The 25,999-nt window shown below is 33.1% G+C and overlaps 1 protein-coding gene and 1 long non-coding RNA gene across 9 annotated transcripts in view; both read right to left on the bottom strand.

Annotated features, from left to right (window-relative positions):
• Positions 1-3,012, bottom strand: part of LOC130049912 (uncharacterized) — a 53,670-nt gene extending 50,658 nt beyond the window's left edge. For all 8 annotated transcript variants that reach the window (XR_008798268.1, XR_008798271.1, XR_008798269.1 and 5 more), the window contains exons 1-2: positions 2,668-3,012; positions 2,537-2,577 (exon numbers count right to left, since the gene is read on the bottom strand). Coding sequence is in view for 4 of the 8 variants with exons in the window: in XM_056148159.1 (XP_056004134.1) it covers positions 2,537-2,577; positions 2,668-2,935 (309 nt within the window). In the remaining 4 variants the exon portion in view is untranslated. The remainder of the gene's footprint in view (positions 1-2,536; positions 2,578-2,667) is intronic.
• A 20,490-nt stretch (positions 3,013-23,502) lies between these two features.
• LOC130049917 (uncharacterized) lies at positions 23,503-25,724 on the bottom strand. The gene is made up of 2 exons (XR_008798286.1): positions 25,054-25,724; positions 23,503-24,163 (listed from the first exon to the last, which is right to left on the bottom strand). It is a non-coding gene; the product is annotated as an uncharacterized LOC130049917 (long non-coding RNA).
• Between the last annotated feature and the right edge of the window lie 275 nt (positions 25,725-25,999).

Genomic DNA, 25,999 nt, shown 5'->3' with positions numbered 1-25,999 from the left:
ATACACTAAAGGATTACCCCCCCCCCCCTTAGGATTTTGAGCTTTGGATTAACATAAGCCTTTTACATGTATGTTTTTTTAGGAGTTACGGGGTGTTGGGGGGGGTACCCAATTTCAACACATCTGAAAAAATCCGGGATCCGCGCATGAATTGCTATAGTCAATCGATTTTGACATTAAATGACCCATTAACGGTTATATACATGTACGTAGCTATGGTCATGCAGTAGATATTTACTTAATAGGAAGATAGTTTGAATTTCTTATCATAGACAGTATTCACAGATTTTCTAAAGCTTATTAATTGTGTCTGATTCTCATAGTAACATTGACAGTATAATAAGAAATTACTTGATCACATTTTCTATATAGCAATTCGATGGATGTTGAGCTCGTAATGTTCTTCGGGATTTTGATAACTTTTTATCTTGTTCTTTCAAACAACGGTAATATAAATGTGTAACTCGGGATTAACTAAGAAACTATGCTGAGATATGTTACAATGTGAATAAGATAACAAATATTTCATATTTGTTCAGCAAGTGTAGTTTAAATTAAAGTTTCTTCACCAAACTTGGGTCACTAAAGTTTTAAATATTTTTTCTAATAAGATCCAGATTATCAAAACCTATTCTTCACTAGGATGAAGCCATGTTCTATTCTCAGAGCCTCTGTTTTATCACCCTATAGCTCCCCACATGGGCCTCAAACTCCAAAACTTTCTCTCGCCAAGCTCGACAACATGTTTCGAAAAGTATCAAATTTCTTATCAGCACCTCTGTATATTGTGCATTTCGTTCTTGAGCTGATGTATGTGGTGGATCCAATCATTTGTTGCTGAATGAAAAAATTCCTAAAATGTTAACGTCCTTAAAAATAGATATATTTACGTGTATTTAGTCTCTCTCTCTCTCTCTCTCTCTCTCTCTCTCTCTCTCTCTCTCTCTCTCTCTCTGAAATATGAGCGAGAGAGTTTGGTTTAAAGTAGCAGGGAGCTGAACCCTTTTCTTAGAAGTGTCGTGTACATAGAGGGAATCAGAGTGATTGTTCAGGATTTATAATTAACTGATTCGATTGCCTTCTGTTTATTTTATATATGTCTTCGATGTTACTATATAGACACTTTGGCACATGATAACAGGGATCTCAATATTCTTACTTATTGTATGATCGGAAAAATAAGATTTGTTTTCTACAAAAGATATGCACCAATTACAGCTATATGGTGCTGCAATGGTTGTCTGAAATAGCTACAAGTTTATATCTTAGACTATAGGAGCTTATTTCTAAGCTCTCATAATTATTATAATGCATATTTTCCTAGCTTGAACAACATTATTATGGTTACACAATTCTTTATCATATTGACTTAATTTATAAAATTAAATTTGAAAAGCAAATGTCTAGCTAATAGTTTTCTTTTGCATCCAGCACAGTCAATGTATAATTCACATGCTACCAAATTTTGTGAGATGAACACAAGAGAGCATGAATTTGGGTCTTGGGTGGAGAGAATGTTCTGTGTGAGAGAATCAATTAGGAGCTAGCACCTCGTGAGAAAGGAGAGATCGTGTTTGGCAGTGAAGATGTAAAAGTGATTCACAAGTAGAAATGTAAATAAACTTGTATTAAAATAAAGCGATGGTATATTTTTAACACTGTTCGTTATCTTCAGTTTTTTATACAACCAGCACCGTCATAGAAAGGATCATTGTGACACAATGTCTTGGTGAAAATATACACATGTTATGCTATTGTAAAAGAAATAAGTATTTCTTATTGCATCAGGAACATCCACAGAGGTTTATCCAATACTCCCTTTCGAATTGTAGAAAGAGAGAGAGAGATTTCAGTACGGGCATATCCCCACAGCTAATCAATATATATGGGGAATATAACAGTAAGAACAGAATATGCATGTCTACATAACAGGGCTAACCCCCCCCCCCCTCTCTCTCTCTCTCTCTTTTTCTCTGTCACATCAATCAAATTTACAAAGTTGGGACGTTCTTACAATGTTTGTGTGAGGAAAAGTAAAATAACAATGACAAGGGGAGAAATAAATATATTGTTGTTATGGGTAGGTCTGTCTCATAGTGTAATTTGCAGGTAATCAGTTCAATAAATGTCCTCAGTGCATGGTAGGGATTTTCTTCCTTCCTTCTCTCCTTTCTTTCTCTCTTTCTTTCACTTCATTTCATATTCATTGAAAATGTCATCAATATGTAAGATACATTTCAAAAAGTATATTAAATATTGCACGATTTTCCAAAGTGAAAAAAAAACACCCCACATTTGTTAATATATAAAATAAAAAGTAAAACGACACTAAACAAAATTAGAATAAAAGATTGCACCATGAGTTGAAAATAGAGAGATGTCCCCCTTTACTCTCTTCATTTCTCTTGCTCAAGTTTATGCGTAGAATGCGAGGACAAGAGTTTATTAGTTTTAGTATAGCTGTACATGGTTACATGTACAATCATTGATGTCACTAACGATTACAGATTAAGTACGTGTGTAATTTTAAACTCACCCGATCTGAGTTCTCTGGTTGCTGGATGCTCTTTCTGCCATCTGTAAGATAATAAGCACTTTATCAATTAATATTGAAAAGTGTCGAGAGGACCATCAGATCTGAATATTTATTTATTGAAATTTTCTTACCGTTTCCAGAAATAAAGAAATCCCAATTGAAAAATAAATCACAGAACGAAGAAAACAGCAAAAACAACCACTGATATGTAATTTCACAATAAAAGCACACATATATTAGCACAATTTTAAAAGAAATATATATCCAAACTGAAATATAATGGAAATGATTAGTAAACAAAAGCAAAAATTGTTGAAGACGATTGCGATTGCACTTGTAAGATGATAGCTTAGAATTTTCACTGCCGTCGCTTTTGGAGCAAATTAAGTGAAAGGTCATTGAATATTTGGAATTTCCTGTTCAGTCACACATCCTCAACGCATGCGCCTTGAATGCATTTGGAATTAAATGATAAGTTAAATCTCCCCCCCCCCCCCAATCTATCTCCATTTTCAAATTTGTTTTTGGGACTAGCTGTGTTTTCATTTGATATTGCTAAACAAAATAGCATATATCATTTATTAGAGATAGGTTTGCCTTTATATTAGATAACTTTATCCTTTTAGTTCTTAATAGCTGTAACACAATTCATACACTCTAGGCCTATATGTTTCATTCAAAACTAAAATATTATAAACTGTATTTTTCATTTATATAACTTTAATATACGTCCATTATAGACGATATATAGCATGGAGGATCTAGCTGTTATTTCCTCTATCTGCTCGTACTTTGTGAATCAGATAAAGCAGAGTTCTTATTGAGCTAGGATCATAACACTCGGTACATATATCTTTCCCATAACTATGGAAGGTCAAAGGCTATTGTCAAACTTACAGACGGGGATAGTTCTATATCACAAGCACGAAACAAGATAGAAACAGTACTAGCAAGGCTATTATAATTAGACCTGATACACATGTTCAAACATCATAGTCTATATATGCGTCAAATATTAGAATTCTATTAGCACAAAACAGATTGAAACAATACTAACAGGGCTAGAAAAATTAAATGCACCCCCATAGACGGACTGTATGATACTAGTATTATGATTCTCTCTCTCTCTCTCTCTCTCTCTCTCTCTCTCTCTCTCTCTCTGTATGTGTGCGCGCGTGTGTTCATCTATCAGAACATTGTGGGAAGGATAAAAGAGTATTATACAGGCAAAAATAATCAAACCTGATACACATGTCCCTTATGGTGAGAGGAAAATGCCTTAACTTCTCAATGTCAAACTTTCATGGTTAATCGTGGCGGAAAAAGTTAAAGTACTAATGAGACTATGATTACAAAACTTGGTATACATGCTCCCCGTGGTATTATTGCTAAGATTGTATTTTCGCTTCTCAAGTTGTACTCTATTCAATTTAACAAATAACACTGAATGCATTGTACAGGTGTATTTTGCAGCGTAAGCATAGAGTTTTATTTTTAAGGTCTTCCGTCGAAACGATAGAGCTTTCACGTGAGCTTTTCAAATCATAGTTCGACCGTTTGTGAAAAAAGATTTCGATAGGAATACAATTTTGGCTCATGTGATGTTTTGTTTTTTTCTTTTTTGAAAACAATCTTAAACTTATTTTCATAATTTCCAACGTTTGCAGTTGTGTGCTTTGTGTTTGTTTTCCAGAAAAAACATTAAGATAACATTGAAATACATGACAAAAAATATATGGTACCCTCCACCAATTTAACTTTGCGTATACGGGAAAGTATTGGATGCTTTATGTTGTTAGCCTTTCTATTTCCGTATTATCATGTTGGTACTCAATGCAACACGTATCTAAATATTAATGTTAATTTTGCGATTATATGAGTCATGGTGATTTCGTACAAAATTAAAATTCAATTCGTTAAAAAATGCACGTATCTAGAAAAAGTTAAAAATATTGTTTCACACTATAACACATAAATATAAATATATATAGGTTTGTGATTGATTGATTGAATATTTTTAAGGTCCCTCTCGAGAATAATTCACTCATATGGAGACGTCACCACTGCCGGTGAAGGGCTGCAAAATTAGGGCCTATGCTCGACGCTTATGGCCATTGAGTAGGGAGGGATCTTTATCATGCCACACTTGCTGTGAAACGGGACCTCGGTTTTTGCGGTTTCATCCGAAGGACCGCTCCATTTAGTCAACTCTTACGACAAGCAAGGGGGTGCCGAGGACCTATTCTAACTCGGACCCCCACGGGCTTATACATTTGTGAGTGTAGGTCACAATTTCAAGGTCTTGGTAGGGTCAAAGGTCAATAACGACTTTTTTCTGCTACCGAAACGTTTGGAAGCATAGCCATCAATTAGTGTTTTCAAATACTATTTTGGGGTGGGTGTTTTTTTTAAAATATTTTTTTTTCACTTCGCCAAATTTTATAGGAGACTCAATACATACCTAAACCAATTAATTGTGCACAGCAGATCAAAACAATAAAGTTAACGTCAATATTAATTTTATAATTATACATGTGTTATTGTGTGTATGTTAGTGTGTTCGTATGTGTGTGTGTAACACTGGTCTTGTAGACACTCTAGAGGCCATATTTTTGCTTGGTTGAGTTGATACTTTACATGTAGCTTTGTTATCAAAAGAGGTAGAAGACCGTTGATTCTTGGGATCAAAGGTCAAAGTCACCACATAACTTCATAGGAAAAGCTTTTCGACACTCTAGAGGCAACAATATTTTTGCTCGACTATGTAAATTTCTTATCAACACAGGAAAACCCCTATATGATCTCGGGGTCCAAAGGTTAATGTAACTACCGGACATTATGAAAAAAGCTTATAGACACTCATTGAGAGGGGATATACCCCCTCTTGCGGAACTCTTGTTGACCTAGATAATTCTGGAATAAGAGGTCCTTGACCCAACCTGTCAAAAGGACACCTGCATTTCTCTCCGTTCATACGAAACAGGGACAGTTAAGGGGATGTTTTCTACATCTGGATATAGAGGGAAAATAATTGTGTAAGGTTATGGAATCTAGCTCATATTTTTGATGTTGAAAATCCCTTTGTGACCTGCGACTACCTGAAGTTAGGGGAAGTCTTGCTCATGCTTAGTCCTGGGAATATGCAGTTACCTGTTTGCATGACTAACACTCTATATGAGTACTTGATAGAGCTGCTGTTGTTATTTTATATCCTTTTTTTTTTTTTTTTTTTTAATTTTCATTGTATTGAGCGTGGATTGTTCAGCAAATAACCGGATACCTTGTAAATAGTACACATTGACGTGTATAGAATGTTATTCTATATATGATATCTATATACATATGTTTACTGCAGGAGTTTGTTTTATATACCGGTATCTCGCTGTTATTTCTATATTAATGTAAATAATATATATCTAGCATAGATTTTACAATAGAGCATAAACACTTTTCATGGAATTCTGATGGTCTTCATTACAAGAATATTTTTAGATACCTTTACAATATTAAAAATCTGCGTTAAAATTTTACTCTTTAATAGTATTTTTACATTTTTTTTCCCGTAAATTTAAATTCTGAAACATTTTTAGAATGATCAATGATATGCAGTTTTTCGCTACAGTCCTCACAAATGGTTTCAGTTAGGCCCTTCATATATACCTTAATGACGTAACTATTATATGTTGGTCATGGGGAAAAAAGAAATATGATAAAGGAGACGTTATTGAATATTACCAACTACACTTATAATCTAGTTTCTTATTTACCGATGGACCAAAAATCGGTCCTATCGAAACCTCTTCTTTCTCAATGTTAGACTTCTTCGTAAAGAACAATTGGGCCAAATTTATCCGAGACACTGAAGAAAAATAAGTTGACACCTTTAATGCAGTTATTTGTCAAAACACAGTGAATGAGTGATGACACAGTAGAGCTTCGATATTTTGATAAATACATGTAATACATACGGTATATATAGTCTTTGGAAATCAGGTCTTTCAATACCCGGTTCGATCTTTTGCTAGCTAAGTTATTTCAATGTTATCGAAGGGCAAAAAAGGGTCCATAAGGCTGTTGCATGAAGGAAGGAAAATTTGAAGTGAATGATGTCTGATTTGTCGACCACAGAGGGTATCATTCATGCATTCACTCGCTGCATCCTTACAGACTCGAAAGGAGGCTTGGAAAGCATTATATTTATATGTTTTTCTCAGAAAAAAATGTCTTTGACAAAATCATATCTAAAAGACTATATATACCGTACTTAGCTAAAATTCTGAAATATGTACGGGTGACTGCTTTTAGCTAGACGGGAATGGTGCACAGGTAAGGGTGTCAAAGAACAAAGGAAAATAATGACAGGTAACCTATAATCTGTTTTGTAACACATCACAGGTAATTTGGTTTAGTATTAAAATTGGGCAGTAAAATTCCATTTCAAAAAAAAAAAAAAAAAAGAAAGACGTGAGATTAATTCTTTAGTTTTATACATGAAACACATTTAGAAAAGGACAAGGGACATTTTTGGCCAAAATTGGTCGCGCTTCAAAAACCGATCATATTTTGCAGGTAGAAAGGTGATAATTTTCTCGTTTCATTCATATATAACATGTACCATTTATTTGTTGCTGATATTGAGAAAATAACGTTACAATATTGCATTGTTAACTTTGACGCTGTCTTCCGACGGTCGCTTTTTCGGAACAACGTCATCGACTTCATATGATTCTTCTAGAATATTTTTCTAAAAGTTATAATTCTAACTTTTCATATAAAAATACTAATTGAGATCAAAGACTTAAAAACTGGCATGCTATGGAAAATACATTATGCATTTACATGTAACTTTATCGTGTTCACAATCTAATTAAAATTAGATCTTCCATCCGCTCCCCAGTTTTCGATACGTCGCCACGCGACGTATCGAAAACTGGGGAGCGGATGGAAGATCTAATTTTAATCAGATTGTCGTGTTCATAGACATTTTGCGACAGAATCTTGTGTTAATTAGAGTGAGGAAAATAATGCGTGTATTTGCCAAAAATTTATGAGTAGAACGCAATCATATTTTCGAAGGCGCTGTTCGATGTCTTCCTATTCAAATGAATTATGGAAAATAAAATGGCTTGGTGATAAATATAAACATTTCGATTGAAAACGTCGATTGAGTCGGATAAAATTACTTGTTATGTCATGTACACCAAGGACTATATATAACAGGTCTGCTTACACGTGTATGTAATATACATGTACATGTTACAATACATACGAATATAATATGTCGGCCTGCATGCTGTGGGTATTTACAAAATACATTGAATAGAGGTACTAAACGATACAAATTTATGTTGCATGAATGGGATATAATTTTCTTGGGTACAGCAAAACACGTCAAGTAATATGCATGTAACTTCAGATGGTATATTTTATATAGCAAATATATTTTAAAACCTCACAAAAATGCGTCTGTGTTTATATCGTTACATTCCCCTAAATCGTCAACAAAGAGTAGTTCTCTCTCTCTCTCTCTCTCTCTCTCTCTCTCTCTCTCTCTAGCATTGCGTAGTTTTACTGATGTAAACACATCAAATGTGTATGTATATATTTAGAACATGTATCAGTTATTCTTCAAATGGACCCTGAGAAGTTGTTTCAGTACGTTTATAGACAATGTGGTATATTTAACATAGTCCTTGAAACGTAGGGCGTCCTGGCCATCATCATCTTCCAGCGCCTGAAACCACACATCCTCCACTTGGTGTTCAGGAATCAGAGGGAGAACAGTTGCTCTTCTAACGAAGCGATCTCATAAACTAAGAGAGAAAGAGAGAGAGAGAGAGAGAGAGAGAGAGAGAGAGTTTTAAAATCCATGGCAGAAGTAATAAACCATTCATGGACTAAACATTTCAATGTTCTTGAATTATTCCATATTCTAGGATGTTCAAATTTTTGTTTAAAGTGTTACATAGTGAAAATCATATTAGAAATTGCTATGATGAATCATATTGCAAATGTGATAGAATGAAAAATTATAACAAATACTGGGCTTATTGTGTGAAAGAAAAATAGTTTGAGATTGGTCTAGGGTAAATATTTGATGTGAACAAGAAAATACTACATTTGATTTGGAAAAAATTGAGTTATATAACTAAGTGAAAGATTTAATTAATTCGTCTTCAAAGTGTATTGTTTACAAGCATGTCATAGATCATTTTTTTCTTTACAATATTACCGCGGTGTAAACATATACATAATGATTATTTTATCTCTTGCCTAAATGTATCTTATTCATATTGTAAATTTGACACTTATTCCTATGTTTTATTTTGAGTCAACCTGCCCTTTGTTTACATGCACATTGTACATATTCATAGTGTTTACATTTTGTAACATGTGTGATCCAAATTATTTCAATTGCAATTACAATTAGTAATCATTCCACATTCCAGTTGAATCACTTTTATTTACTGAACATTGTTCATTTCTTGTTTTACACACTTTATTCCTGTCAAAACGTGATCGCCATTTGTAAGTTACAATAATATAAGTGCATATGTACTTATTTTCCAATATCAGCAATTTGAATGTTATATATTTAACCATGCTCTTGTCTCTTTGAAATAAAATACAGTTTACACTAAACGTACATAGATAAGCATATGTTAAACCATCAATGAATTACACTATCTTATCCTTTAAAAATATACTTATATTTGTACACCTCTAGACAATGTCATTTATATATTAAAACATTATTTAAATCTTTGTCATTTCATACTGATAAGAAGAGATATACTTATAATATACTGTACATATATGTATATGATTTGCTTTCATAGGCCTGACTGATAATTACAGGTAGTTAGTCTAAAACAGACCATACCCAGGAACCACTCAGGTGTGAAAATCACAGTTTTAGCTAAGTGGGAATAACAATTTCAGAATTTTAGCTAAGTGAGAATGAATCCGTAATAATCCTACAGACAGATGGGCTGACAGACGAATGGACTGGTGATTCCTTTATACCCTCTCCTTATCTAATTAAGTAGAATCTGTCAGAGAACAGATTGTTACAAATTCTAAAAGGAAATGACAAAGTCTATAACTTTAAAAATAAAATACTTGTAAAATAAAAATATCTGTAACTTCATTGAATCTAAATAAAAATGACGGGTGCAAAATTTCTATTATATACTTAATATACATGTATACAAAAAGTTTGAATCAAATCTGTTAATTTTTTAAAAAGATAAATACTCTGGACAATGACATCAACCCCTGAAAATAGAAAATATACATGTATATACATAACAAAATGTGAAGATACTAGTAGTCGGAGCCAATGGAGTATGAACTTTTAGATACTAGATTCTCCAAAATGCATTTTTTTCTGGGATTGTTCTTTGTGTTGTTGTCGAAGAAATCGCTTATTTTTAGCTGGTTTTGTAATATGTTTCTTTTCAACACATCTTTTTAAATCGGATAGTCATGAAAACAAAAATAATATCTAATAAATGGGACACTCACAAATCAGGCATTTTTAGATTATACCAGCGTAGAGAGTCGCATACCCTTATATGTTTCATTTCTTGAATAATTACATTTTCATTGTTTTCGCCTTTGGTATCTTTACAAATAGTAATGATAGCCATTTTCTCGTGAATGCAATGCATTTGTTAACAATGCACGCATGGATTTTGATAAATACAGTATGTCTATTTAACGGCTTGGAATTCCGACAGAAAAAAAATGAAATGTAAATAAAGAATTAAATGCTAACATGAAGTATGCCTGTGTGAAGCATCGCAATTCATACCCTCGTGTATTTCCAAAAACTAAATTCATTTCTTGACTGAATCTGGACAGTCTTTTCAAAGACTCGTAATTCACAAACTAAATAAACCAAGAAATCATTGAAGGAATGTATACACACTTCATAAAACGTTCTTCTTTCCCGCTTGAACTCTGAAAGGAAAGCGAACGATGAACGAACACAGAAAGAAGGAAGGACGAATTCTTATATAAACAAGATTTAGAAGAAGTAATCACTATCGAGATAGGCAAAAAGTATAGTGTACCCAAAAATCTGTACTTTATGTAAGAATGATGTTGGAGATACCATGACTTGTTCAGCTTTAAGTGAGAGTAGAAAAAATACTTACATTTTAAACATACAAACAGACCAAATGTCATAAAAGTCTTTACTTTGTTCCCATGTAAAAAGTTATTTAATATGAGTAATCTTACCAAATTCATAAATGCATGTATCATTCACAAGAAAGTTATCCTTCCAGGTTAAAACAATACAAATTGTGCACTCTTGAATGCATATACATTTCATCAATTATTTGATTAACATTGTGTGTATATATGTATCTTCCTTATGGTAATTAGTGCAATATGAGAATAAATTGAATTGAATTGTAAAATGTTCGTTATATAACGACCTAGTTCGTCAATACAAACTATCTTTGGGTCAAATGCTGTCTGACATGTCTCATACCGATTGTTAAGCCGGGTTTTTTTTTTGGCACACTGATTTTGACTACGGATAACTCCGTTTACCTGATCAGGATATAAGGCTCATAGCGGGTGTGTCCGGTCGACATGGGATTCTCACTCCTCCTAGGCACCCGATCCCACCTCTGGTGTGTCCAGGTATCCGTATTGGCCCAACTCTCTATTTTGTATTGCTTATGGGAGTCATGAGATTGACTATTCGTTATCTTCATCTTTCATGAAAGCATTTGCACTGACCGTTTATAAGTTGTGACCAAGGTCAAAGTTGGTCAAACTCCAAAGTATTTTTCTTTCAGGGTCAAAATATTGCTACTCGAAGAAAAATCTGGTCTCAAGAAATACAATATACACTTGTGAAATATGAAAGTCCTATCATCATCCATTCAAAAGTTATGACCACGGTTTAAGTTTTTGCAGACAAACATGCCAAAAACCGATTACAGGGACAATAAATAGAGACTCATGCAATTTCGTAAGAAAGATGGTACATATGTACATGTACTATTATATGCATTTATATACCTTACGATGTAAATACTGGTTTTTGTTTTTTTGCACTTATGCAAGATAACTTACAACACTGTCTTTTATACTGATGGTAATACTGTTGAATATTTCCTATGCGAACAAAAATAGTAAACAATTGATAATAAGAAAATCAAATGACATGGAAACTTCAAGAAGATGTTAAGCATTGTTTAATGACGATCACTCATAGAAGTAACAAAATTCATCAAATGCCGAAGAGCGACTCGAAGTCACTCTCTGTATCATTTTATATTTCGTCAAAACAATTTTTACTAGTCAATCAAAAAGACCCTAAAAGTTACACTTATTTCATAATTTATTTGCCCCCCCCCCCCCCCAATATATTTCACAATACATGAGAAAGATACAGAGAAAGAGAGAGGTTAATAGATTTGTATAGGACTTTTACTCCTCGTGAAAAAAAAACCCTGTTTGTTATTTTCAAGGCAATTCATTTGTTAGTATCATACCGTTATAAGAATGTTATGGAGGATATGAAACCCTTTCAAAAAATTATTGTATGCACACCTCACATTACATGCATAAGTAAAATAGCAATAAGAATCTTTACTTTCTCTGACTCAGCATAGGCTTAAGTATAAAATCCTTCTTAGAAAAAGCAACATGACAATAGATCTTCAGAAAGCAGAAAACAGCAAAGTCCTCTTATAACAATCATAACTACTTAACATTCCATTAAAGGGTGTTCAATATTAATAGTTTCGGTTTTATTGTACATACAATTTCATTTTTAATCAAGAATACTGTTTACTTAGAGTATCGTTTGTCTTCTATCAAACTGTTTTAGAATTTTATGTCAACGACTTGCTCAGGAACATATTTCCCAATATACCCAATCTAAACAAAGTTTATATTGCAATGTAACATTTCCGTGTATTATATGATGTGGTAAATTCAACACCATCGGTACATGTGAGAAGCATGCACAAATAAAACAAATTACATATATACATGTACTATGCACGCTTTCATATGTACAGATACATGTACATGAAAAAGTAGATAAAAGTACAAGCATAGTATCATATCCTAACATTTAGAATTCTTTGTATTTTCATGATAAAAGAAAATTGTGGAATCATGATATCAGATTTTGACTACTGATACATAGATTTAAGATTTTAAAAGTTATTTGATTTTTTTTATGCATGGACGCGTACGCATATTTGAAAAAAATAAATGGATTATTAATCTCGTCATTAGATTTGTAGTGACCTCCAGAATTTAAAATTCACGGTCTCTGCCTAAAGAATATCAGCAATTAACAAACAGTCCAAAGAGTTAAGATATATACATGTACATACACAGTCAACTAACAAAGAACATTATAAGTATCCTGTATCAACACCCCAATTTTGGAAAGTACATGTACAAATAATACCTCCCCCTATAATACAAAGTTATATTGTTCATTTCTAAAATATATTCTACAACCACTATTTGATTTGACCTTCAAACATATACAATCATATTAGTGTTTGTTTCTATATACTGTACTAGTATTTAAAACAGTATGATGCACATATATAATGAAAATGTATAAGAGATTATACGATTAGAAAGTTTCAAAGATATATATTATTCTGCAGCCTAATGATTGCATAGTTTGGTAATCATAAACAGTCCCCTTCCCTTAGAAATTTGAAAAACATTTGTCGTTCGTCCTTCTTATAATCAATTATATCCCCTGTCAGATAAGTTTAATTGCAAAGCCCAAATTAAAGATGGAAAAAATAAAATATCCCCAACTGCGAGAGAAAAATATGTACCGTAACAGAGAGAGAGAGAGAGAGAGAGAGAGAGAGAGAGAGAGAGCAATGTTCTTTTAATTAGCAGAATTCTGAAATTACTGTTCTGGATAGGGGAATTGGGTGCAGGTTGAGAACAATAGAATTTATTCATTTGCAACGAAAGGTGAAGATAATGAACAATTATCAATCTCATAACTCCTATAAGCAATACCATATAGAGAGCTGGGCAAACACAGACCCCTGGATATACCAGAGGTGGGATCAGGTACCTTAGAGGAGTAAGCATCTCCTGTCGACAGGTCACATCCATCGTGAACCCTATATCCGTAATAAAAATCTGTGTTTTACTAATTACCATGGGTAGTGAGAAATATAGATAAGAGATTTTCATCAAATCGATTTATAAATATTTCAGATTTTCCATATATCGTATACCAACGTATTTTCGTTATTTCCATTTATTTCTAAATTTCTAAACGTTTTGATCATTTACTCGATCTTTGTCAAGCTTTATATATCAAAACATGTTAAGCACGTTTTCTTTCATTTATGGGTTAATCACATCCACCCCTGCAATGCCCGAATATTATTTCTTCAATAGATATGAGTGTTCACGAAATAAAGAAACAGTAAGTTTATGCCTGAGAAATCACATATTGCAGTGTTAAAATCGCAATTTTGGCGAGGTGGTACAGAGATGTAGAAGTTTGGATGTAAAGTTGGAATGAACCTCCATGTATGAATTTATTGATGAATGAGAAAAAATATTATTCGGCATACATGCATTATGTTCAAATTTAAACTCCGTAAACCTGTAAAATTTTAATGATATCGATATCTGTCAAAAGACATTTAAAGCCTTCCATGACAATAAATGAAAAGTGAGTTTAATTAGATTTGGTGTTTATCCTTAATATATTTACAGCTTGTACATTTATAAGATTAAGAAATAGAGCTGATAGATAAAACAGTTAACTGAATGACATTTGTAAAGATATCAAAACGAATTTTGATACAGAGAATTACATATGAATATTCCAAAGTGTGATAGATCTACACCTGCACAGATGTAGTGTAATATCAATTACAATAGAAACGGACGGGCATTAGCCGATAGATCATGTATTATGTCTTTGCACCATAATATAATTATATACATCATGCAATAGTGAGTTTCCCCAAATCGAAGAAAATTGTTCACTACCATTGGATGTAACCCCACATAAATAATATCTAAGATTGATAGTATCGTTTTTTTCCCCAACGAATTCTTAAAGACCAATGTAATTAAAATTAGATCTTCCATCCGCTCCCCAGTTTTCGATACTGTATCGAAAACTAGGGAGCGGATGGAAGTTATAATTTTAATTAGATTGCTTAAAGACGAACTGCAAAATTTATACGTTCAACTGTGATGTACAAAAAACTGGAGTGCTATTCCTTTCTAATCTAGAGTGACGTATATGTCCAATGCATCCGGTGTTTGATTTTGTATTTAATTATAAAATTGTAATTACCATAACAGCATATACCACATATCGTAACAGCATGCACCATTTATGTAGAGAGAAAAAATTACAACAGTCTAGGGGGAGATAACTTATTCCAAATTTGTTGTTTTCTTACATTTTATCATTTAATAAATTTTACAAATGTATTTTGAGTATTTGCTTTCCCCTTTACACAAACGAAGACAATTAAATATTTTCTTAAACTACCTTTATATGCTTTTCAATCGCCACCAGCGTAGAAAACGGAAAAAAGAGTATATTTAGTTGAATATTTTTTGAGAAATATGTTATTGTTCCAGGAACATACAATCATATTTCATTGAATTTTGAGAAGAATCGGCCTTTTTTCAGAAGTAAAGTTCGGGGTCATCATGACCACCAAGAGAGCATTAATGGTCCATGCATGGTTCTGTGATTTAAAAAAAATGGTAGCACTCTTCAAGAAATTCTGAGCGGATAACTATATAATGAATACAATGTTAAAATTGATCATCAGATTTTTATTTTTTATTAAAATAACAGTTTAACAAAAAACGTTCTTGTGGATAAGATGATGATTAAAAGTAGCAACAGAAAGTAGTACAAGATCAACATGGTTTTGATTGTCAAGACTGATCATATACTTCAATCAATCACCACAGAGTCTTCAAGGAAGGGAACTGCAACCTGAAAAATAAACAACACAATAAACCATTAATCTAAATGCAATTTACCAAAAGTTAAAACATGTAGATTGAGGATATGTCCTTTGATATTTTACTTTGGAAACATGCTGCTACATGTAAACCTTTAGCACCCATGGTTGCCAGAGCTGGAATTTAACTTATCAATTTACAGTGTATAAATAATTCAGATCAAAACACTTCTTACCAGTAAAGGAGAGGGGTGTGGGTGGGTAGAACATTACTGATATATTGATGTTTTCAAATACATACAACATATTTTCTAGAGTATACTTTTCCCAAGAAGTTCAATGGTTCAATTTTGGGGTTTCAATGCAATTAAGCATTAACTTAGCAAATTAATTCTAAATGTAATGTTAAAAGAGCTCAAAATTAATTTTTAGAATATTATGCAAACATCAAGACAAGAGGATAAATTTAAAACGACCAAATAAAGATTTATGAAAAGCTTATACAAATTTATAGCAACATAGTAATGATTGCTCAATAGGGTATGGAAAGTAACTCTTCAGAAAATTTCCTTTGTTTACAATTTATTTTTAGACAACATGTTTACATTCCTTAGCCAGGAACAGCAACTCATTGGAATCCTTTCTTTGTTCTCTCAAAATATTATCAATTCTATTTTTTTGTATTATGAGAAAAAATTGTTTAATGATCTTGTGTTATTAAATGTTGAACATTAATTTTTATTTCCGAGATTCTCCTCCATATACTACATGTGCTCGTTCATCATCTTATAACTTGTACGTCTCATGCGGCACTTAAATTAGTGAAATAAAAGTTTTCACATCTTTCTAAAAACTTTAAAAATCAATCTAGAGAGAAAGAATTGGAAAACTGATTATGAATAGAGAAGACTGTGGCTCTTCAAGATAAGCAAGTGTTTTTAAAAAAAATGGTTGTGTGTGTATGAGCAAAAGAGAAAACGCTTGAGATATCATGGCTATGCGTTTAAAAAAATCGTTTGGTAATATGTATTGATTCTTAATGTGCAATATCATTTAGTACTCTTACTGACTCTTCAGTGTAACATAAGAAATATGTGCTTCATGTAACACTGCCAGACTGCATACCAATTAAGCAAGGGTGAAGCACGGAAGTATCTTTTCAATTCCGATTGGGAATTACATAGCGCACATCTACATGTATTATAGATAATACTGAATAAAGATATGTCCTTTTTATAAGTAATTCATTAGTTATAATATCTGATCAAAGAGTAATATCTGCATACAGAAAATAAGTGTAAACAAAGACGAAGGTAGCTGCAGAGAAATGGTGAAATGTAGGTGTTAGAAGGGATACTGTTGAAAAATATTTGATAAATACTTACGATGGCCTGTACATCCATTATATTGTTGTGTTTAAATAATCCTAAATGCTCCACAAAACCAAAGAAATACAGATAATTTCATTCGAAGCGAACACTGTCCGCCATTATTTTCTCTCCGAAATGAGTGACTGACGTCACAAAGTATATATATTGTTCAGATTGCCGATTTTTGTAGCCTCGGCGATAGAAAATCATCGATAACTAAATATCTTCTGCAGAAATCCCGGAGATAAGATCAGAACTTTTAAATGAAACAATCCGTAACCTCATGCACTCTTTCGTTTTTCTATATATACCTAATTTTAAAAAGATAAAGCCAAAAAACCGGTGTGTCGACTTTGTATCTGAGATTCTCAGGTGGATATATATACTTTGAAAAAGGGTCCTCTTTATAAATGATCGATACTCGTTAAAACAAGACCTTTATCCACTAAATGTATGTTTAAATAGTCCTAGAAACATTGAATTTTTATAGAATGATAATGAAATGGCCATTCATAGAGTAATCTAAAAGTTATAGCCATTTAAAAAAGTGCAACGTACAAAGTCGACACGAATGTGTTGACCTTATCCCGTGTCGACTTTCTGCTGGTGAATATCAGGCCTCGTGTTGACTTTATGCGGGATTTTCGTATATATATATATATATATATATATATATATATATATATATATATATATATAATTCCAATGATAACCCCATGCAAGCTCGAAAACTTATTTCCAAAGGGCGCCTTTGATGCACGGTTGTTTTCGCTCTGGGGTCATTTATGTGGGAGGAAACCGGAGTACCCGATGGAAACCCACGTGTCCGAGCAGGCGACTGTCATACCCTTTCATACCCTCCCACATACAACCACTGCCGATCACGGGGATCGAACTCGGGTCGCAGCGGTGAGAAGAGAGGGTGCTACCTCTGTGCTACCCTGGACACCTCTTGACCCAAATGTGCCACTCAAATAAGATTTTGATAATAAATATGCTATAAAATTTGCATATTAAATTGTTTACAAGTCTGAAAAAGTGTCTGTGTCTTTTTTTCATTTGTCCGAACTGGCGACCTACAAGGTCATTGCGCATCGGAAATTACGAACAGGAATTACTGTCAGGATAACAATAATTCATAAATTGATATTGTCTGGTGATTTGGCAGGTTTATTGCTTTGAAATTATATCTTTCTAATAAAAAATTTGTTTTTCTGTTTGTTCTAGTATTTTTCACTTTATTTATCGTTAGTTACAGCTTGTATTGTTTTAAATGCTATGTACATGTATTGCATTCATATACTAAATCTGTTATTAAAAGAAGAGATAGTTATAATAAGTCCCTGTCTGTGGAGATCCTGATAATAATATGGCCTCGGGACCCCTTGCTTGCCGTAAGAGTGGATTGAATGCGGCGATCCTTTGGCTGAGACCTTAAACCGAGTCCCAATATCACAGCAAGTGTCCTGTCATATGTTTGAATCAACTTGCGAAACATTCTCTTTCTATACGAATTACATATGTACGAGTTAATTATATAAGAGAGGATGGAACTCTTTTGTATTTTGAGTTAACGCACGTTTTTTTTCTTCGCGCCAGCAATGTTTAGAGCATTCTGTGTATTCATCTTTTCTTTTTGGTTCGCCACGGTGTAAGTATTTACATTTATTTGTAAATCATTTGTACTTATCGTGCTGATATATTTGTATTTTCAATTATGATCTATTGTTTACATTTGCACATTATTGCACATCGAATTGACTTTGATCCCCTTTTGTGACCCCAATCTACCCCCTCCGGGGAGGGGGGTGGCGGTGGAGGGGGGGGGGGCGTGATTTGAAAAAAAAAACTTAAATCTACACTATATTAGAAAGCTTGCATATAAATTCCAGCTCTTCTGACTCATTAATCCTGAAGAAGAAGATTTTTAAAGATTTTCCCTATACATTTCTAGGTAAAAATTATATCCCCTATTATGTCCCCAACCTATCCCTAGGGACCATGATTTGAACACACCTGAATCTGCACTATGTCAGAAAGCTTTCATGTAAATATCAGCTCTTCTGGCTCATCGTCTCTTGAGAAGAAGATTTTTAAAGACGTTCCCATATATATATATATATATATATATATATATATATATATATATATATCTGTAAAAATTAGATCTCCTATTGTGGCCCTAACCTACCCCCAAGGGCTTGAATTTGAACAAACCTGAATTTGCACTATGTCAGGAAGCTTTCATGTAAATTTCAGCTCTTCTGACTCATTAGTTCTTTGGAAAAAGATTTTGAAAGATTTTCCCTACATATTTCTATGTAAAACTTTGATCCCCTATTTTGGCCCCATCCAACCCCAGGGGCCCATGCTTTGAACAAACTTGAATCTGCACTATACCAGGAAGCTTTCATATAAATTTCAACTCCTCTGGCTTATTGGCTCTCGAGAAGATTTTTAAAGATTTTACTTATATATTTCTATGTAAAACTCGTCGACGACGAATTTTGATCAGAAAAGCTCATTTGAGCCTTCTGCGCAGTTGAGATAAAAATGGAAGGGGATGAAATATATCTGTTAACAGAGAAGGACCTTCTCCACCTATTCTACGTGCCTGCATTCTTTGGTCAAACAGCCCAGGTACCGTGAAACCTCATAGGCATTACTCTCCAAATTATTTCTCAGTAGACGTCGCACAGTGTATGATCGGAACTTCTTCAGACAACGGTTTGGATGTGAGACACACCAGCGAAAAAAAGCGACGGTGCAATTCTGTATGCACGATCAAGACGAGGGAGTGCACGGGTGAAATGTTCACCTCTGTATATGTGTATGTTTCCAAACATACCACGTCGATTATGTGTTACTCCAAGACAAGTTGTAATGATATTGTTCTTTGCTGAGATCCAGAATATTTCTCATTAATTTTTGAATGTTTTTAAATTTCTTTCGACTATGTATGCCATGCAAGGTGAAGATAACTAGCAGTGATCAATCTCATAACTCCTATAAGCAATATAAAATAGGAGGAGTAAGCATCCCCTGTTGTAATAACAACATTTTGTATGTATGCATTATTTTTATAATATAAATAGAAAAAATCTGGTAGCACCTGATTTAGATCATCTAGTGCTGTAAATATACTAGCGGAAAAAAGAAATTGTGCACCATTTGATATATGGAAAAAAATGATAAAAAATAACAAAAAACAAATGTTTACTTCTTTAAAAACATTTTCATTACGCAATCCTTTGTCTTTTTAGGCTATTATATAGGGGAAAGTCCACTTGTAATGAAAATGTTACCTGTAGGTGTCCAATAAGTTGACAATTGATGTCCATTATTTTAAAGAATTGACAGATACTGTCCGTTCTTAAAATTAATGGACAGTAATTGTCAACTTATTTGAGAGTGTCAGGTAAACCCAATAACTTATTAGACATCTACAGGTAGGCTGAAAATAAGAGAAAGATAATACATTTGTCAAAGAGATACAAATTTAATTTTATATTCCCTACAAGTAAGAAGCAACACAGATATAGGAAAAATCACTGAAACACTTAAAACGACATTTCCCCTTAGTATAATTATCTGCTTCAACTTTAAGATTCACATTTTTTTTTAAATTCCATTGGTCATTATTATATCGCATCAAAACTTAAATTTGAAAGACATATTTCCATACTGTCTTTGATTTTCGCTGGATTCAGAGGCACATTCCAAAACTTCTTCACAACGCTTTTTATGTTTTCTTTATTAGCATATCCTAATTCTGAATCATTATTTTCGCTCTCATGAATAATTTCATTTCACGAGTTGGGCGTATTGAATTCTTTTGGCTGGCGTTAATTATTTCCCCATCCAAATATTCGAAAACACGATGCTTTTTAAATCAAAATGTGGCTCCATAACTTTCTCACCTTCCATATTCAGAATATAACACTCATTAAGATAATATTTGCACTACTTTCATTAAAATCCTTAAATTTTGATTGTGCAATGAAAATGCTCTCCCCATCAGAGGAGGACATGTTTATATGACTCAGTACTATACAGTGAGTGATATAAAACCTGCAGTACAAGACTACTTACATGACACTGTCCAATAAGTGAACAAAATAAACACACTCCTACGCAAGACTGGTTATATTGTCAGACTATTCAAAAATAGCTTTATTCATAATCATCATTGTCAATGAGTTTACCTGAGACTGTCCATTCTTAGAACAAAAGATGTAATGTATTAAGTAGGATATATGCCTCAAACTGTCCATTCTGTGAGAGAAAGAACTAATCTCAGCTCCTATGACTCAGTGGTTCTTGATTAGATTTTTAAATGACCCACCCTATTTTACATTTTTTGTGATTATCTCCCTTTTGAATGGTACATGACCCTTCATTTGAACAAACTTGAAAGTCTTTCACCCAGTGATGCCCTATGCCAAGGTTGGTTGAAATTGGCCCAGTCGTTCTGTAGGAGAAGATGAAATTTTGAAAAGTTTACAATGACGACGCCCACGATACCGACGACAGACAACGGACAAATTTTCATCACAAAAACTCACTTGAGCCATGTCGTCTGTTCACACATTTTATAGCCGACCAATTTGGTCCATCCTGATACCAAAAAACCCTACCCCTGGGGTCATCAAAGAACATGACCCACAATATGCCATTTTTGGCCTACCAAATTTGGAAAAAATAAAGAACACTTTAGAATAAATCTAAGATTATATTTTTTATCCATAACATGAGCCAAGTTGTATTGCGCAATCGTTTCCTCACACCGGATGTTTAAAGCACTCAAGTAAATGCCCAAACCTACCGCAGTTTCACGTTTTCCGGGAAAATCGCATAAATTTGCCAACTTCAGTCTATAAATTCACATGGGCCGCATTAGTCACGACTAAATTTTGTAAACTAAAATTAAAATGCAAAGTTAGATTAACACTTTCCATTAAAAAAATTAACTCGTAATCAATGCGGCCATGTCGAAAAATAAATAAATAATAATAACAAAAGTGTCGTCTGGAAACGTCAGATTCCAAAGAAGTCAATACATACATCTAACGCAGTTTATACGACTAAAAAAAGAAACAGCAAAGAGGTGAGTTTTTATGTTGTTATATATTTTTTTAAATAAAAAATCAATATCTAAACGAGTAAATATGAGAGTCATGGCCTATGGTAAAAAGGTACAGGGGAGGGGAGGGGAGGGGGTTTCCACCTATCGTGTATGTTTGATTCCGAAGTCCGTTCTGATGGCTTTAAAAGTACCGATTTCCCTACCTTTTGTTACTTTAAAAATGATATTGTTCGAAACAGAATGAATGTTCGAATCAAACGTACAGTACAAACTTATACGGCCATACGGAATATCCTAGTTAGAATAATCTAACTGTGTCTCGGGACAGGCCCTCACCACAATCGGTCCGTAGGACATTATCATTTTAACGGTAGAACATTCTATCTAGGAATACACCAGTAAACATTTCAATTACACAGGCCCAGCATGAACACATGTATTACGCATGGAGATGTGCGATATATATTCAGAAAGTATGTTCTATCGTATGAATTTGTCCATTGGTTCTCACAATTCTTATAAATTTTGTACGTTTAATTATCATAGGCTACAGTTCAAAGTTTCTTATAAAATATGAAGTATGTCAATCGTAACTGTAAAGTTGTAGCAACGTGTTACACTAACAAATGTCCGTACATTACGGCAATGTCATACACGGCTATTAGCTTTATCTATTTTACATTTGTACTTAAGAATTTGAACGCACATTATTCATACATCGAACGGAGAATAAACTGTTATTGTTTTGTTTTCAGTTTCAACTATTTAAGTTCGTAAACTCATAAGTCCCTTGTATATACGTGGAAAGAAACCTACAAAAACACACAGAGAGTATGTTTTTAATGAAGTAGGTCAATTTAAATACATATCAAAGTATGTCTTGTTAAATAATATTTGACATAACTTGTGTTGACATGTAGAGTATTCACTTAATTATATTTACTTTTTTTCGATTGAAGGGCAATAACTCTAAATGGAAAACATAGTTTACTAATGGTGGATCCTAGTTTTTTCTTTTTCGTTTTGTTTTATATATACACACGTATATCAAATGCTTTAATTGATTTTAGAATTTTTATAGACATAATTGATATTGAAAAGATATGTTTTAAATGTTAGGAAAAAAAAACAATCTATAAAGGTGAAACAGCAAACCCCCACCCCCCGAAAATGCATTACAATACTACTGATAATTTTTCTATTATTTATATTATTTCATGTATGGAGATGTGCATGGTTTTTGCACCAGTTTTCTTATTGGATTAGGAAAATGGTTTACTTTTTCCTTAAGAAGGGACTTTGGAAGGGTCCATTAAACAGACCCAGGTTTCAGGCTCTCATTTAATTTCCGTGGAAACGAGGGGGTTATTTGTATTCGGTCTTTCCTACCCCGGGATAGGAAAGACCGAATATAAATAACTTCCTCTTTTTCACAGAAATTTACATGGACTACATAATAGAAATAAATTAACCATGTAATATACATTGTTGTAAACCTCATACCCCCTCTATATTTCACACTGATATTAATCAACAAAACATATGAAGATACACATTTTCAGTTTATTAGTGAAAAAAAAATAATTCCAAGTTTTTGAATACAATTTATTAATTGATTCACCAAGCATTTATTAACAAGTTAATTGATTTATAATTAGATTTTAGGAAAAATAACTTAGGCTAATGGGTTCTAACATGAAGATAAGATTTTCATCCAACCCAAATTGTATAATTTCATTTACATGTATATGACATAAATATTTCAGATATGCCAAGGAGTGGTCCCAAATTCTTTCTCTGTTTCAATTGTCCATGGAGAGTAAAACCAAAACACAGATCCATGATTTCAAAGAAATATAGGACAGTGATCACCACTCTGATAGGGAGGGCACCATCTGATCATAATTTTCTGTGCAATAGATGCCAGAGTGTGTGTGTTGCTCCCATATTAAACAGAAGAATATCAAGTCGGTTAGGCCATAGATTCAAGACAGTCCAGCACCACCACCACCAGCAGCAGTTCTTCCAATTAGTCCCCCTTCTGTATCACTCCCATTCTCATGTACATCAAGAGGGCACAACTTCATGTTGTATCTACGAGTGACCAAGTCCAAAGTTAGTTGTAGTCCCAGTAGGAGTAAGGCATGAAATCTTCATTTCAAAAGAGGCCATCATTCCTGCCAGGGCTCGCTTCTGTACAAATCACCTACAACAAGACATAGAAGAACTTGAACCTATTGCTGACAACACCATGTTCAACAAAACAGGAGTGACATAATTAATCAATCAAGTTTTTGAGAGCTGAAGTTTTGAGAAAAGAGAAAATAAGGTTGGATTTTGACAACAGGGAATGTCTAACAGTGAGCATCAGAATCTCCTGGGAACCCCTAAAGCTGCTTTTGAGGACTTGCTGACATATGTAAATCTGTAAAATATGGGAACTTGTGCTAGATAAAAGCTTTATAACTTTTCTACCAGTGATGTATTTGTTGACAATAAAAGGGGTATTTGATTTTAACAGAATAATTACTTATTATAAACTACTAGTATTATCATTATGATACTTAACTGGCAAATAACAAACAACAAACATGATTTGTAAATGTAAATCCCTATTTTGGGAACATTATGAAAATAGGCCAATTTAGATTATTTCTCATTCTGTGGCATTTACAAGCATGTATACATTACATATAAATGCAATATAATCCAAAGAATTTAAAACTACAGTGCCTTAGGATATATTCTATTTCAAATATGTATCTAGATGTAATTCTATTCAAATCTATATTAATGCCTGAGAGATTTTTAGATCACAGCTCATGAATTACGTTCTGTCAGTCAATAATGTATTGCACAAACATTTTAAATTGTTGGTTAAAAGACCTCAGTATCTTTACATGATTAATACGTATAGGAATATACAATTATTGATCAAGATAAATACAGTAAAATTTATACAGTATCATTTCTCAAATCGTATTTTCAGAGTCAATAATATACTGACTCTGATCCCCTATATCGGTGTTGTGTTGTTATCATTCACGCTATGAAATCTACATGTACATGTAACAAAAAAGATCATTTGATACTTACTATTAGGTGTCTACAATAATTTTCCTTTAATCAGGTTTCACAGAAAATGCTCGTTGAACGTGTAATTTTGAGTAAATTCGAATTAAACATGTTTTGACGAGACGCGGTGTCAACTTATTTCGTTACCATTGATATCGATACTCGGTCGTTTTAATACTGAAAAAAAAAAACCAAATAAAAAAAAATTAAAAAGAAACTATGGAATATGATATGAAACAGAATTGTTCCATTGATTCACTTCTTTCACTATGTAAATAGACTACATACTATATTTATTCTTCTTATTTCAGTATTTCAAAATTCAAGTAAAAATAATTTAAAAGTAAAGTTGAACAATCACGGCTTTGAACATCATTTCCAAAATATTTCTTATTTCTATTTCCCAAATTTGGTCAAAAATGCTTATTATGATCATTGAATAAGCCATTCTAGCTATTTGAGTGCATATAACTTGATATATTCAAAGATTTATAGGTTCATGTACATTGTACATGGTCATTGGAGGTTTATTGTTGTGACGTGTTTCCCGAAATGTTAATTTTTTAACATTAAATACCACAATATTCAACGTCATATTAACAAAAAAGTATAGAATATATGAAAAAAAGAAAAACATTTCTAGAAAGCCTATATCCCGAAGATTATTATATACAGAAATTATCAATATCCCAGGCTAGGCCATTTTTCATGGTTCGTGGGTCGTGTTCTTTACAATTTTGGTAAAGGACTACCTGTTCTTACTAAATATCCATTTTATTTCAATTTAGTACCATTACCACTAAAGAAGATGTTGTTTAAATGTTTTACACATAGACAATATATACCAGGTTTCTCCCTACTCTGGGGTCAAAACCCCTACCTCTGGGATCCTCAAATTTTCAATTGTGGGAAAGGCCCTCCTGATGAGCATCACTATACTTTTAGTTTTTCTTTCACGTGTGCGGTT

This window comes from Ostrea edulis, chromosome 8 (genome assembly GCF_947568905.1).
Source record: "Ostrea edulis chromosome 8, xbOstEdul1.1, whole genome shotgun sequence".
In the NCBI taxonomy this organism is placed as follows: Eukaryota; Metazoa; Mollusca; class Bivalvia; order Ostreida; family Ostreidae; genus Ostrea; species Ostrea edulis.
The sequence above is the reverse complement of the archived record's forward strand: the minus strand, read 5'-3'. Positions and strand labels throughout refer to the sequence as shown.